Below are 16,480 nucleotides of genomic sequence, written 5' to 3'. Positions count from 1 at the left end.
CCACCCCTCCCCACACCGGCCTGCCTGCAGCTGCCCCCGCTGATCCCTACAGGAGGTGAGGGCACTGTTAGGGTAGGGCTCTCACACCAGTGCTCAGCTCTAAGCCTTCTTGCGTTGTCTCACACATGAGCTCCGGGGGACACCTCATGCCTAACCACAGCAGTTCCCTTGCCGGTATGCTGTGTTCTGAGTGTGGACAGCTTGGAGGAGGAGCACTGTCTCTTGGCAGGGCTGAGCTGGGCAGCAGTCCGCCTCTGCCCCAACCTGCTGTGTCCCGTAGATTCCCGGCTCCTCACTGAGGGGGAAGCAGACCATCACAACAGCCAGAGCAAACACTATTCAGCATTGAAATAAATACCCAGTGCCTACCGTGACCTCGGCAGCACTAGTCACCACAGCCAGGATGTGGGCTCAGCAGTCACCAGCAGCAAGAACAACGGCTGCTCTCGGCTGTGACACCTGGGGGCCCTTGTGAGTCCCCCCAGGACATAGTCATGACATAGCTGTAGAACTGGTGGGACTGGATGAGGAAGGAAGTTTCCAGCCACGGGGATGCTGGAGCCCGGGTGCCACAGCCCGCGGGAGGGAGCTGGCGTGTCCCACGGGAGAGGTTGGGTCTGGAGTGGTCTTTGGTGCACTGACCCAGGCCAGGAACATGACCTGCAGGATGCAAAGTACTTCCCAGGTGTCCATGAACAAGGAAAGTCTGAAGAAGATTCATTTCCAATTGTTTTTTCAAAATAAATATTATCTTGTGTATCTAAGGTACAACTTGAAGTTTGGGATACAAACAGAGTAACATTGTTACTATGAGGAGGCAAATTCACATGCTCTTCATCTCAAGGGGTTAAGGGCTTTGTTTTCTGACAAGCACAGCGGAATTCTCCCGCTAGCATGACTCCCACATGCAGTGCCACTTTACCGCTCCAGGCCTGGGGCTGTGCCTGGGTCCCCCAACTGGTCCACCACGCCCTCTGCCCGCCGAGCCCTCTGGGGTCTCCCACACCCCTGCCTCCTGGGAACCTGTTTGGTTCGTTTTCTCTGCCTTTGGCTTGCTCATCTGGACCTCCACATGCGAGACCACCTGGTGGCTTCCTCTCTGTGTCTGGCTGACCCCATTTGGCATCGTGTCCTCCAGGTCCACCCTGTGGTGTCCAGCAAAGCCATGTCTTTCTGGAGCTAACTGGTGTCCCATGGGCAGCAGCCCATCAGGGCCAGGGGTCACGTGGTGACTGGGCATCTGGTATAGGGGTGTGGGTGCTCATGGAGCCGACTTTAGAGGCCAGATCCAGTCCACCTCTGCCTGAGGATACGGCCTCCGCACACCATCTGGGCTTCTGTCCCTCGGCACCGCCGCGGCACTGTCATAACTAATTCAAATAGATCATGTCTTTGATGTTTTTATGCCCTCTCTTCCCCTCAGATTATCTCTGAAAATGTTAAAATCTTTATTTGTACCAATTTCTGAAAATTCCCACTCTTTCTTCACAGACAAGAACGGGGACCTCGATGGCCTCCCTCTTCTTCCACAGTGGACTCCTCTTCTTCACACCATCTCCTCCCGTAGTTTCTGTTTCCCACGGTCAACCAGGCCCCGGTTGACCCCAGATATGAGTGTTTGTCTAGACTGCTCAAAGAGAGAGGCCTCTCGTGCAACTTTCATTGCAGCTGTTGTTACAGTCGTCTTAATTTATTCCTGGCTGTGGTCATTAACCTCTTACTGTGCCTGATTGACAGGCTGAATTTTACCCCATGTGTCCAGGGCTCCACATGGAGCACTCTCTGAGTCCCAGGCGCCCACACATTGAGTTTCTGCACGTGAGCTTTCATTTCCTCAGTTTCTTTCTGCTTTTCCTTCTGCCGTGATATTTTCCTGGCCTGTTATTTTTCCATGTGTGCGCACACACACAAACACACACTCCCGTATCAGTTATCATATCTTACCTTCTTAGAACTTATACTGTAGGAACGTTGTAAAAAGACATGGCACTTACAACGAAGGGTGCTTATAACAAAAGAGCGTGTAGCCCAGCAGAGAGGAAGAGATGTGAACGCACAATTAGACTAGAATAAGATAATTAGAAAGCAAAGCAAATGGCATTTTCAAGAAGAAAGAGGTAATCATGGAGAATTTGAGATTTGCTGCTATAGATGGTATTAGCTTGAAGAAAACTTTTTATTCCATTATGTAAGCTCAATCCAAATCCTTGGCAGAAAGAGGGTTTGTAAAAAAGGGCTCAGATACTTAAAGCCATCAAGCTAATTCTGTAAGCACATTTTTTTTTTTTGGTGTGTGAAATGAAATGCGTTTATTTGAAATATGCAGTGATATTCTAATGAAGTACAGACTGATAAAGGCTTTTCAGGGGTGGCAGTCTTACCTGAAGTTCTAAAGGTACCCTGGCTAGAGAAAGACCTTGTTTATGTCACCAGGTAAAACATTTGAAGACCTACTTACTTTTACAGTAATTATTTTGCCTAAAATACACCTAAGAGAAATAAGCCCAAGAATTACCTTTAAATCACCAAATTTTTCATCTCATCTTTTAACTTTGTCAGTTTTAGTGTTGTAAGAAGGCCCCGAGGCCTGTTTGTGCACAGTAGTGGTGAATGGCCAGGAGAGGACCCGCTGAGATTGCTGGAGCGCTTTGGATTTATATCAAGAAAGATGTAATGTTTTGAACGACCAACAATAAAAAAAAAAATTCATTTAAATCTTATTGTTCTCTTCGGAAAAACGAAGTCACAAGCCCAAGTGATTCATGCACTTGGGCATGTTATCAGTCCCCCGAGGTCTGGCTGATGGCACTGTCCTGCTGGGCCACCGCCATGGTCGCTGCTTCTTTGTTCCTTGGCCCTCTCTGCAGAAGGTCACCTTCTAGGCCTGCTCCTAGGAAAAGGGAGGATTGTCTCCTTCAGCACCTGGGAGACATTTTTCTAGACAGCAGTTAGCGTGCCTGAGGTGTTTCGTGTGCTCATAAAGCCAATGACATATGGCTGCATTGTGCGTGGGTTGCATAAGGATTATTAATGAGGGCATTGGATTTTCTGAAAATCAATGTGCTTTCCAGCTACACAACACCATTCCCACTCCCTCAGAGGTGCTGATGCAAAGTGAGAATTTTACATGCGTGCACTGAGTCCCCAAAGCAGACTTTTATCAGCCCCAAATGACCATATACCCTTTGGTAAAAGAATTACTCTTCACCTCTGTGTGACTGCAAGGTTTCCACTGCATCTGTCCTGAGATGGTCGAATGTGTTTTCCATGTGGGATCTTTCCTTGTGACACTGTGCAGCAGAGCAATCCCAAGATGACACACTGGCGGTATCCACGGTGCACATAGTGCTGTATGTCACACAGCTGGCCCTCCTCTCTTGAAGCAGGGCAGGTCTGAGCACCGAGGAAGCAGTGCTAACATGGGCTGGGTGTGTTTCTGTTCCAGCGGTGCCCTGCCCAAGCATCCAAGCTCAGCTGTCAGAACACGTCCTCTGGAGGCTGGTTTCGGGGTCGTTGGATGAGTACGGAGCCCAGGTGCTGCTGAGCTGCAGCCCTGGCTACTACCTAGAGGGCCAGAGGCTGCTGCGGTGCCAAGCTAATGGAACATGGAGCATAGGAGAAGAGAGGCCCAGCTGTAGAGGTGAGTGAGGCGGACAAGCCCAGGAGACCAGGTGACACGGGCATTCTGAATAACTGGGGGTCCACAGAAAAGACTGCCACCTCACAGCCCCACGATTGACACAGGATGCAAGGGCACAGAGGGCACTTTAATGATGAGTGGTGTTCACGTGGCATGCTTGAACACATCCCTGCTTGTTAAATGCCAAGTCATGTGTTCCTTTTAGTGACTTTAGTTCATAAAGTGTAAGATGTTAGAATACTCAAACATTTCATATCAGCTGAAAGACAAATAAAAGCCTATTTCTAGATGGTAACGATCACTCCACACACTATCATGCAGAAATTCTCATAAAGAACTTGGGAACACCACGTGCTCAGTGAGCCTTCTCCTGCCTTGAAATGGGAGATGATTCTTCTCTCAGGTACAAGATAAGCAGCTAAGGCCTTGAGCAAGTCTCATAATAAATATGAATAAATAGAAAATAAGACAATACTGGTATTGTTCAGAGCACCATTTGATTCAGATATCTTTAATATACGATCTTTAGTTGATTGTTCACAGGAAATTATCAAGCACAGAAACAAGTAGTCAAACCAGAGTGAAATTTATGAAATACACAGCTTAGTAAAATAAACCACAATCCCAAAGAAAGAAGACGAAAGAATGGATGCTTAGGCTCTTAGATCATGACTCCAGTTCAACTTCTAATAGGACAAATGTTAGTTAAACCTGTGCTGCCGACTGCAGCAGGAGCACAGAGAGGGTGAGAAGGACGTCGGGGCTCAAGTTCACGGTCATGGTTGAGGCTGCTCTTGCCCAGGACAGCCCCCAGGGCTGCTTTACAGCATGGTTTTCCCGGCTCCCTGTGCCCCTCTGTCTCTGAGCCGGGGCCTGGTTTGGATGAGCGCTGACCTGGGTTCCCCTGGATGGCCCAGGGACGTGCAGTCAGGGCCTGCTTCCCCAGGCCTGTGCTGGTGGCCCGCAGCTGCCCACCTTGGGGTCTGGCTTGACAAGCCCACTGGGTGTCAGGGCTTCCAGGAGGCCTGAGGGAGGAGCACTGACGTTCTGGCCATGGCAGACGTGTGCAGCCGGTGGGGTTTCTGTGGGTCTCAGACCAGAAGTCGGACCGTGGAGATGGACAGGGGCCTCCTGAGGTGCATGATCACACAAGGCTCCCGTGGATGCAGTGGCCCAGCACAGTGTGTCCTGCCTCCTGGTCCCCAGGGACGCCAGCCAGCCTTGTGTCCCTGTCAGCACAGGGCAGAGTCATGCTGGGTGGAGTTAGCTGTGCCCAGACCTCAGTGCTCGGGGCTCCAGTGACCATTCCAGGAGAATCAGTGAGTGAAGAGCCTCTGGGCAGGCACATTCACAGGCTCTCGGCCACCAGGGCCAGACCCGTGGCAGCAGGTGAGCCCACGGCTGGCCTCTCCTGCCTCTGCCCTGAACCTCAGGCCCTCTGCCTTCCTGTCTCCATGGGAACACACTGGCTCTGCTGGCTCCTAAGGAGCCTGTCCCGGCAGAGACCGCACACCCACTTCCCTGCCTGTGTCCCCCTGCGTGGACACGTCCACCTTGCACACTGTGGCCTGTTGTGTCAGTGTTGTCATTTGGGTCCTTCAGGCATCACCATGGCTGAGTGGGGTCTCCAGGATCAGTGAACCAAGTCACTGTTCGCCCCTGTGTCTCCACAAACATCTGTAGTCCAGTTGTCCTCATGTGGCCAAGGGAAGTCCTTTTTGCACAAACTCTTCATTTTGTCCCCCTGACAAAAAAGTCCTTGTTTAAAATCCTTGGTTTTTAAAAATCCTCTGGTGTAACTACTTGTTTCTATGCTTGTTTAAAATTCTTTAAAATCCTTGTTTTCTCATGAAAATTAGATTTTTCTTTTTCTTTATTTTCTCCGTGCCGGTGGGTGCTCTACCTATGAGCCACGCCTCCAACCTTATCTATTTTCTTTCCACGAGAGGATTGATACTGATGCTGGGAATTTATCTCTATTTCTCATTATTTTTTAAGTGTTAACCTAACGAAAGAGCTCGGCAGAGCTTTCCTCTCTCTGAAGCAGGGCAGTGCCATGGTGGCTGTGGTGCTCTTAGCAGCGTGTCCATCCTGGTGCTCTCTGAATTACCAGCCTTTATTGGCCCCTCAGAGTCCCCTCTTTCTCAGAGCTTTGGAATTGTGGCAACACAGTGGCCTCAAGAGCTGTGGTGCCCACAGGGGTGAGTGCAGTGAGAGCGTGTCCAGCCTTGGACAGCAGCGGTCAGGGCTGCTCAAGTTCAGGGTTGCTGCGTGGCCAGCTCCCACTAACTCAGAGGCTCAGGGCCACCCAGGTGTGTTGGGCCACAGATTCTAGCCTGGGTGCTCACTGTGTCCCATGTGGGTCCCCTGCGTGGGGCTTCCAAGGGCTGTGTCCATGTGCTGCCATCCGGGCGAGCTCCCTGCCACTGCCTGGGCGGCTGAGGCACCAGGGATGGGCTACTCTGGGCGACTGGGCTCGTACCCCGTGCCAGCCCTCTCGGGCTGCTGGCTGTGGTCTCTCTCAGTGGTCTCCTGGCCACTCAAAGGGTCACTCACAGGGTGAGTCCCAGTTAGATAATCTCACTCTTGTTTACTCAAAGTGAGCTAACTCAGGGCCTGGTGGTAGTTCTGCCTATACATAGAAAAATTCTAAATCCTTATTGATCCATTCAAAACAGCAATAAGTCAATTACATGCTAACATAAATGGCACATTGTTATATACAGTACGGATTTATTTCCAAACAAAATAAAAAATAGTGAAAAGATTATCTTTATTTTAGAAATTTGCCAGTCTCCTTACTGTCTGGCTGGATAGAGGCTGCTGGGTTCTCATTCCCACCTCTTACTCCACCATGTCATGTTAGTGGACATGTCCACCCACTGGGCAGGTGGACAGTGAGGTGCACATGGAGTCTAAAGAGCTATGGGACCAGGAGGTCTTCGGTTGTATTTGCAGAAGTGCTGTTCAGAGGAGCAGCGCAGAGCGCAGGCTTAGGGTGTCTCAGGCACACATAGCCTCAGGCAGAGCCCTGGGAGGAACAGCAGGACCATTCTGTCTAAAAGTCCCTTCAGCATGGATGTTCAGGGTACTGGGGTCATTGTGGCTTTTAATAACCACTTTTATTGCTTTTTAATTTCATAACCTCTTTAGAACCTAATGTTATTGGTCTTATTATTCAGGATAAATATCCAATATTTGTCAATACCCTCAGAATGATAACTCTGTACATTTCAAAAGTTCAGTTTAAAATATCAGAAAAACACACAGCCAGTATAAAACTGAGAAGTACTAACCATCATCAAGAGTTACCCAAAATATTAAGTGAAAAATGTTTTTAGAACTTCATGATGTTCGCACTACCTTGGGCTCTACAAGAAAAGACTCAATGCACGCATGAGCTCCTTTACTCTGGAACACGTCTGCATCTGGTTCTGTCCCCTGTCCCCAGTCCCCAGGCGCCCTAGCTTTGCCCACCCACACTCAGGAGCACATGATTTGAACCCCAAGGGAGCAGACTCCACTCTTGCATGGGTGTGTGGAAAACTGCAAGTTCAAACGCTCCTTAAATAAAAGTGACTTAGTGACACCTTTTCATGACCCCACTGGCCAGCCTGTGGAGGCTCCTGCTCAGGAGGAACAGGAGGTGGCTCCCCACCTGCGATTGGGGCCAACAGAGGCTTCAAGTGCTCGGCCGTCCACCCCCCTGGTGTGGCCGAGGAGCCCACCAACGGGCTGCCCGTGGCTTACCTCAGAACAGCCCTGCCCTCAGTCTCAGGAATTTGGTTGCTTTCAATTACCTGTTTGGTCAGGGGCTGGAAGGGTCAGAAGTTCCCATTCTGGGGTCCAGTTAGCCCTGATGCAGAGCTGACCCTGGGCCACCTAGCAAATGGAGACCAGCTGAGAAGCTCTCCAGGATTTGGAGGATGGTGATGCTCCCCTCCAGGTAGGAGTGAGACTCCTAGGTGTCCTTGGGAGAGCCCTAGGTCTCCACGGGTCAGCAGGACAAGGCCTTAGCTCTGCAGTCCTACTCCCCAAGGGCAGCAACAGGACTAGAGTCATGTCCAGGGGCCCCACAGGTCTCTGCAGGTCAAGGTCTTAATGAAAGAGGGCAGCCACTTTTCCTCTTCTTGTTAAATTTCATTGTTGCTCTGCCTGTTGTTTGTACTTTAAAAGTAAGAAATACGTTCATTGCATAAATCCATGAAATTAGAAAAATTCTTTACATTTAGATTTTATACTTACACACAGATAGAAAAATCTAACTGGGAATTTTTAAAGTATAGATATGCAAAGAACATTGGCTAAATTCTAGAAAGTACCTCTTTCCTAACTGCTAATTTATAGGCTTCTTAAATCAGACTTGGTCATGAAGGGAAGCAGGAAGCAGGCAGCCTGGTCTTTGTTGGCCTGTTTGTAAGTGGAGGTGCATCTGGACTGGTTGCTGGACATGAGGGAGCGTGTGCCCACCTGCACCCTAGGGGGGCACTGCCACTCCACTCAGGGCAGCTGAAGTTGAATGTTCTAGACACTTAGCATGAGTAAATCACAGCCCACGTGAAACGGTTGAAGGGACAACTGGAGCAGCCCGTTTCCAGTCTAAGGCCACTCTCCTTCAGTGAGCATCTTCTCCTGACTTACATCCAGTGGCAGATCGTAGCTCCAGCCCTGTAGACCTCATAACACAGTCCAGGACCCTGGTCTACACAGCCTGCCCCTGAGCCCTTCCTGGAGGGGGAGGGTCCTGCCCCTTCATGCAGCGTGTTCCAGCTGCCAGCTGCTCATGGCCAGGGCACCTTCACCAGGCCTCATCCAGCTTGAGAGAAGCTACCCGTGGGCTCATTTATAAGTAATGTCCACATAATAGACAGGAGTGTCGACCTACAGGTGTGTGAGAAGCGTGTCCCAGGGCAGTTATTTCAGTGGGGACCCAGAGCAGAATTGAAGGAGGAGGAGAGGAAGCCTTGCTGGGGGAGAGAGGCTCATGACCAGAGTCAAGGTGTACGACAGGCCAGGTGCCCCAGCTGTGGGCAGGACACTGTGGATGCCACAGCTGAGTGTTGTCCTGTGCAAAGGTGGGCCCCAGGAATCAGAGGAGCCCTTCAGATCGCAGCATGACCCACGTGTGATGGGAGGTAAGGAAGCACACGTAGTGCGTCCATCTTGGAAACTCAGGGGTCACTAGTGTGGAGGCCAGACCTCCTCCTGGCTGCTGGACAAAGGCTTCCGTCAGTGGGGAGGGAGGCCCTCTCCCGCTAGACTGGCTTTCCCAAACCCTCGCTGCTGTCCTCGTTAACCCATTGGGTCTGCAGCCAAAGGAGACTGTGTGTCTGAAATCCCGTTATCCAGCTGCTGAAAGCTCAGATTGGTTGCTTTAGTTCTTTACAATTGCTTAACCCTTACTAGAGGACAAACAGAATAGCCTTGTCCCCAGCATAGTGCCACTGAAGCTGGAGAACAGCCAGGATGTAGAAACCCAGGCCCCACCAGTCTCCCCACCAGCCTGTCAGGAAAGGCTGCTGGGCCTCATGGCCGTGTAACACATTCCCAGCAAGCACTCACTCTCAGAACCCGACCCAATCACCCAACCGTCTACAAAGGGTTATTAAACATCACAGTTCAAGGAACGGTTCTCATTGTGTTTGGGAAAAGGCTCAGAGAAAAGTTCCTGTAACAATCTAAATCCTCCTTGAGCCCAGTGACATTTGGCTCGAGGATTAGACAGTGCAGTGCTGAGTGATAGGGAGCTTGCCAGCCCTGATCTCCCGGGTTCCAGGTGGACAGTCCTGCAGGCCACACCTAAGCTGCTGGCTGTGTTCCCCTTTGAGACCAAGTGGTGGCCACATAGTGAAGTAAAAGCAGCCCAGCTAACAGGGTTGGCCTCAATGCCAGGCACCTGATGTCCGTCCTCACTTGACCGGCCGTAGTGTTCACACTGAGTCGGTCCCCTGGATGGATCCTGACTTGGGTGCCCTGGTCTCTATCCCTCACTGAGTCTGGTCCTGTGTAAGACAGGCCTCATGCACCTGCACCTGTCTCCTCTCCGGGTCCTCTGTGCACCCTGTGTGTCAGGTGCTGTCACACCTTGGCAGGGGCAGATGCCCATCTGTGCGAGGCAGAACCGGCCTGGGTGGTGGACGCTTTGCCACCTCTGTCTGTTCACCGTCAGGAGGAATCGGCTTTCTGCCCCTGAGGCTTTCCGCTGTACGCCTCCTAACTCATGTGCCCTGGACCCTTCTCCCCAGTGGCTTTTGTGAGATTTTCATGCTAAACCAGTTTAAAACACGTGAGACCCCCAGGGTCCGTAGTCTTTGACAACTTGTGATTTCCTTCCTCCCTGGGGTCTGTGATTCTTGTCTTGAGTGTTTGGAGTTGAAGTGCAGAGATGCATGCGGTCCTCTGAGGGCCTCCGAAGTGGCTATGAATTCACCTCCTACAATGGAGTGCGCTGGGGCACCCTGGACTGCTGCCTCTGAGGACCAGGGCAGGCTTTGGGGTTCACAGCCACCCGCCCACCACCACAGAAGGGCCAGCCAAGTGTCTGCCAGTCCTCCTCGGGAAGGTGCTGTGGGCACTGTGCAGTCAGCATTCACACGGAGCTCAGGACCCAGCAGTGACAGGGACCCGGAAGAGAGGGAGCTGGCCCTGCTGGCCCGGTCAGTCCCAGGCTTCAGTGCCCTCTGCTTTCCCCCATGAACTCCTCTGAGGAAGCCTGGCTACCGTGGGGCGGAAGTGAGAGGACAACTGAGGGTGGTGGCGGGCATCCAGGACGTGGCAGGTCCCTCCGATGCCGGCGTTTCCATTTTCAGGATGCAGGAGGGAGAGGCTTCCCAGGTGACAGTCTAGCGCCTGCTGCGTGTCCTCCGTGAAGTCAGCATCCGAGACTTTGGGCTGGCGTTGGGGCAGGGCAATGCGCGGACCTCAACACTGTCCCTGTCTCTCTTCTAGTCGTCTCCTGCGGAAGCCTGTCCTTCCCCCCCAACGGAAACAAGATCGGAACGCTGACGGCCTTCGGCGCCACGGCCATCTTCACGTGCAACACGGGCTACACGCTGGTGGGCTCCCACGTCCGGGAGTGCCTGGCCAACGGCCTCTGGAGTGGGTCCGAAACGCGGTGCCTGGGTAGGTTCCTCGCGTCCTCCCTCTGTTGGTGACCCTGGTGGACGGGCTGGCACGGCTTCCTGCGCTAGGGCTCTGGAGGCTCTGGGTCCTGCCGGGTCTCCAGGCCGCATCACCAAGGGCCTCACAGAGCATTGGAAGAGGCCGTGTTCTTAGTAGGAGCAATGAAGATGTTCACATGTCGCCTTGCGTGGCATGAAGGTGACCTCCCAGAGGCTGGGAGTGAGCCTGCACTCAGAGACCACAGCCATGAGGTGAGGACACACAGACACAAGTTTTAGAGATAATCATACTTCATCTTCTTAAAATTATGTCCAGAAGTTGAAGTGACATTAATCTGAATTTATAAAAGCGGAGCGAATTATTTGAAATAGAGTGCGTGTAACAATTTCGGGGTTTTACTGAGAGCTTTAAATGTCAGGCATGATGACTAATAGACGGCTGTGGGTGTGTGAAAGCAGTTGAGGCAGCAGCTGAGAGCACAGAGGTTCATCTCAGCAGCTTCCCCAGGCCTGGGGGTCGGGCTCACACTGGCCCTCTTGACCCCCTTGACCCCCACAGTCATATGATCACTAAGCCTCGGCTGTGGTGGGCTTAAGCCCCCCAGGAGCTCGGATCACTTTAGGGTGGGGTGGAACCAGGGACTGGGAACAGTGAGGTCTGCTCTCCCTTTGAGTTGGGAGAATTTCAAGAAAGAGGACGAAGGCAGAGTAGAAACCCAGAGAAGATCGACCTCCAGACGTTCCTTCCCTGCCCACAGAGGGACCACCGCATGCTGCAGGAAGGAGTTCTCGGGGTGCCAGGAACCACTGTGTCACCTCTTTGATGTGCAGTTTGCAAGTTGTCTGTGAGAGCCATCCCGGGCACAGAACATCATCTCCTTACCAGACAGCATTGCTATTATTTAGAGGAGATTTGCATCCCTGCACTGTGGTGACCATGAGCAGAGGCATATTATGGTAAATGTATCATGGTGACCCTCACATCACTAAAATAGCTAGGTGACATGATTCAAAAGGACATTTTTGGCATTTTTCATTGTTCTTGGAGAATAAAGTTGGAATGTATTTTTCAAAGGCCTTGTATTTTTTCAGATTTCCAAGTAAAAATGTTTCATAAAACAACTGATAATCATAATTGTATTACCGCAAAAAGACGGCATTAGAGTAGAAATATCAAACCTACCCCTTCTATTTTATACAATACACAACAGTGTAAAATATGTGCTGTGTGTCAGCAGAGTAGGGAAAATACTTGAAAAACCCAATGCCAACTTAGCCAGAGGGTAAGTAGTTAAAAAAAAAAAAGAGTCTCCATCTATGCTTGTGTGCTTGTGAGTTTTACCTAGTGATTTCCTTTTAGATCCTCAAGGGCTGTTGAGTAGCATGTGAAGGTAAATGAGATGAGGTATTTCCTTCCATGGAATCATTACGCAAGGGAAACACAAGTACCTTTAATACAAGTTGGGAATAATGAGTGTCAGGGGATGTGTGAAAGCAGCACTTCTGCAGAGGGAGGAGGTGACAGACCCAGGGAGGAGGCTGGTGGAGGTGGGGGTGGTGAAGCCCAGGGGAGGCACGGCGGAGGCCACCTGCATTACAGGTGGAACTTCAACACAGAGAAGAGAAACACAGTGATTCCAGGAGTCAGATGGCCCAGGCGCTGTGGTCACCGTGGGGATGCAGGGTTCTCGGTGTGGCAGGGTCTACTTCGTTTGCACAGAGCACACCTGGCACAGAACTCTCTGTGGCCAGGTGGTAATTCCAGCCTGGACAAATGTGGAGAAGAACTCATGTGACATTGTGACGAGGTCTGGTTCAGTCCTGCTGTTTGTGGCTGTTTTGTTTAGATATGAGGTATTTCCTGAAAGATCATGCGTGAGACAATGCAGGAGGGTTCAGAGGTAAAAGGATTAGAGTATGGCAGTTGTGACCCAGCTGGTGAATTAATCCACTGATATGGGTTAACTAGGCAGTACTGCAGGCAGGTAGCATGTAGCTGGAGGAGGTAGGTCGCTGGGGCAAGAATTTGGGGTCTGTTTTGTTCCTGATGAGCAGAGCTCTGTCTGCTTCCTGGTGGCCGTGCCACTCTGCCCTGATGTTCTGCCTTTTCTTGGGCTCAGAGTTATGGAGTTGGCTGACCATGGACTGAACCACAAGCCAAAATAAACTTTTCCTCCTCCAAGTTGTCTAGCGAGGACTTGCGGTCACTGAGATGCAAAGCTGACATGAGGCTGTCCTTAGAGATGGTCTGATGGTGGTGAGATATGTTAAGAACACTGCAATGCCGTCTGCTGATCCAGAGCAAGAGTACAGAAAGAAACATCAGAAAAGCAGGGTTTTTAAAATGGGTATTACAAAGACAGCTTCACCTAACAGAGGAAATCTGACTTGGATAGATTCTTGTCCTCCTTATAGACGGGCAGCACTTCCATTGGGTTTGTCCAGGTCTGTGTGCACAGGGTAGGTTGGGAGGAGGGTCACGAGACACTTGACAGGCAGACAGGACTGGGAAGGAATTCAGCCGATGGGCATTATCTACCAAAATATTTAGGATCTACATAAAAAAATATGAACAGGCTAAAATTTTCTGACAGCCCCAAGACTGCCCATATCATGCTGGTACTGGCCTAAATGTCTCTTCATATCAAATCTGGCCTAAAATAATTGTGTGGCCCCAGGTTGTGTTAGACAGATGTTTTAGTCATCATGTTCGCTACTTTAAGAGAACTGAAAAGAACAATTTTAGAGGGCGCAAAGCTTATTTGGAGGCTCAGGTTTTCAGAGGTCTCAGTCCATAGACAGCCGGCTCTACTCCTCGGGGCTCCAGGGGAGGCAGGCCATCATGGTAGAATGCTGGGGGAAGGGGCTCACCTGGTGATCAGGAAGCAGAGAGAGGGAGACTCCACGCACCAGCTACAAAATACAGCCCCTAAAGCCGCACCCGCAGGACCACCTCCTCCAGACACACCCCACCGATTTCCACCCAGTTAATCCCATCAGGGGGGCTGGAGTCATGATGGGGTTAAGACTCTCAAACCCTGCCATTTCTCCTCTGAACCTTCTGTGTAAGACGGTGTACATCTCACACGTGAGCTTTTGGAGGACACTCACATCCAAACCCTAACCAGAGACACTTGACAACCTGCCTGTTGTGGCAGAGAAATTGGACCTGAGCTGGGTGTGACTGCCACCTGCCCTATGCGAGACAGCCACCTGCTCAGAGGGACACCAGCACTCGCTCCGTGGCCCCAGCCTTTGTGACAGAGGACACTGCTGGGCATGGCCCTATGAGGACATCTCAGGCAGTGTTCCTTTAATATGCTCCATCTGGAGAGTGACATGTCTGCAGGTGCTCAGTGCCTGGACAGTTTTCCTGCACACAGAGTCTGGCCCATTTGACATCTTGTGACCATTCAGTAATACTCAAGAAGAGTCTGTAAATCAGCCCTGGCATTAACCGTCAAATCAGCTTGAGTCAGCCAAAGACACGGGCTGCAAGAGTGGCCACCATTGAGCACACCGAGTGTCTAATGCTGCCATGGTGCAGGGTATTGGTAATGCTGAATGTGGTTGTCAGCAAAAAGCCCCAATAATCACAAAGCAAATACTAAGGCTGAACATTTGGTTTATAGATCTCCTAAAAGTAGGCTTTGTTCTAATCCCCACACCAATATTTAGTGTGTGTTCTGATAGAAACTGACACATTGAGAAGGTGACCTTAAGAGGGGAGAGCGTGTGGGTGTCTGAGCATGTGGCCTTGGGAGAGAAGGGTGCCCCTCTGGTTCCCGCTAATGGCGCACACCCCATATCAAAGGCTGCAGCTTCTGTGCTACACCTGGGAGAGCCTGGTCCTGCTCCCAGGTGGCACAGTGAGTTTCTGTGGAGCAAGTGGAACCTAATAATCTCCAAATTAGAGCTCATTTCTGAAACCCCACATCTTCACAGACCTTCCCTTGGTATCCATGGGAACCGGTTCCACAACCCCAAGATTCACAAAAGCTCAAGTCCCTGATGTAAGGCACAGGACAGACCTGTGCACACATTGCTGTGCACGTGAGCCGTCTCTAGGTGGCTTATTGTCCCTGGTCATCTGCAACCCTGAGGAGACGGTGGTTATGCTCTGTCACTTGGAGAATGATGATGATCAAACTCTTTTTTGGATGTATTTTCTATCCGTGTTTGAGCTGCAGATGCAGGATGTGTGGGACGAAGGGCTGACTGTTCTCATAGGTGGCTTCACCCTGCCCTCCCAGCCTGTGAAGTGCCCCCCATGACCTTGGTGTGAGGTTAAGGCAGATCCTCTGACCACACTCTCTGTCCCCCACTAGCATCAGAGGCTCCCGAGTCAGTCCCTCAGAAGGCCCCCACGGGAGAGCAGGGGCCTGACTCACTGCACCACCAGGACAGAGGGCCCACGGTATGGAAGAATCTGGGGATAAGATCCTCTCAATTAAACATGGCTTCATGGAGCCACACTGTAGAAGGAGCGGGAAGAATTCCCCCGTGGTACCTGCAGGAAAGGGGAAGGGACCACGGCCACCCAGAGAACTGACTTTCACGCACCCTCTCCACCAGAGAGGGGTGAACAGGAGCCTGGTTCACACAGGACCGTCTTACCCGAGAACGTCCACACGGTAGAGTGGTAGCATACACACAGAACCTTCTAGAACAGGCCTTAGCAGGGCTGCCCTGGAGACCCCAGAGTGCTGCTCCTTGGTCCGAGTGCTGACTGAGCTACACAGGTGACAGTGGAGCAGTGGCCTCCTGCCGTGTCCTCCCAAGTGCGCTGCTGGGCACTCGCTGCCGGGCACTCGCTGCCGGGCACTCGCTGCTGGGCACTCGCTGCTGGGCACTCGCTGCCGGCCCCGGGGAAGCCTGCGCTGAGGCAGTGGGCGTCTCCCCCAGCCCGCCCTCCAGCCTCTGGCTCTGGCTTTGGCCTTCCTCCACTCAGCGTCCTTGCTTGGAAGACAACTCAGCCTTCCATCCATCTGGCTCCTGATTTCAGAGCTAGGGTGGAAGAGTTATTCGGCAGATTCTAGGTCCTCGTGAACCAATTTTAGAGAGTGTTAAAATAAATTTTTCTCCTATTGTAACCAAAATACAGTGAGAGTGAGTTTCAAAGCCGGGTAGGGGGCGTCCCTGGGCCAACTAGGGAGACAGGCCGGGCTTGGTGGGAGGTGCAGAACCGAGGTCCACCCCTTCCTCACAGTGCACTTCAGGCCCGGCTGTGGAACTGCCCGTGCTCTGTCCTTGTTAGTGAGTTCCAGCAGGCCCTCTGCAATGGCAGATTTGATCTAGTTTGTTTTTTGAGTTTTAGTGTTTAAAACACTTAGCTGAGCCTAACCACAGTCCAAGTACCTACCTTGGCACTGAATTCTCCATTTTGCTTCTGAGCCAGTTTGGGGAAGTTGGTGAATGACCCGTGGCATAGTCACACCTCCGAGCACAGAGGGTGGGGGTGGGATGGAGAAGTTCTAGAAGGTGGTAGTGAAGGAATTTGTCACTTCGTGGTTGAACAGAAAGAAGAGGAGGCAGTGCCTTTAGGACTTATCTAAATCTGTCCCCATCTGTATGTTGACTGAAAACTGCAGGTTTGGTTTCAGCATCTCTCTAACCTTCCGTCACTCCCTTGTCAGTTCTCTGGGTACAGGAGTGCCAGGCTCGTGGGTTCTGGGTAAGTTTGGTAGGAGTTAGGCCCACACTCAATGCCTAGTGCTCT

The 16,480-nt window shown here is 51.4% G+C and overlaps 1 protein-coding gene across 2 annotated transcripts in view; it reads left to right on the top strand.

Moving 5' to 3' along the window:
* Positions 1-16,480, top strand: part of Csmd1 (CUB and Sushi multiple domains 1) — a 1,629,066-nt gene that overhangs the window by 1,567,439 nt on the left and 45,147 nt on the right. For both annotated transcript variants that reach the window (XM_040292009.2, XM_040292008.2), the window contains exons 51-52: positions 3,446-3,640; positions 10,589-10,762. In XM_040292009.2, the coding sequence (XP_040147943.1) occupies positions 3,446-3,640; positions 10,589-10,762 (369 nt within the window). The remainder of the gene's footprint in view (positions 1-3,445; positions 3,641-10,588; positions 10,763-16,480) is intronic.

The sequence above is a fragment of the Ictidomys tridecemlineatus genome, chromosome 14, assembly GCF_052094955.1.
Source record: "Ictidomys tridecemlineatus isolate mIctTri1 chromosome 14, mIctTri1.hap1, whole genome shotgun sequence".
Classification (NCBI taxonomy): domain Eukaryota; kingdom Metazoa; phylum Chordata; class Mammalia; order Rodentia; family Sciuridae; genus Ictidomys; species Ictidomys tridecemlineatus.
Note: the sequence above shows the minus strand (reverse complement) of the source record. Positions and strands in the feature narration are given on the sequence as shown.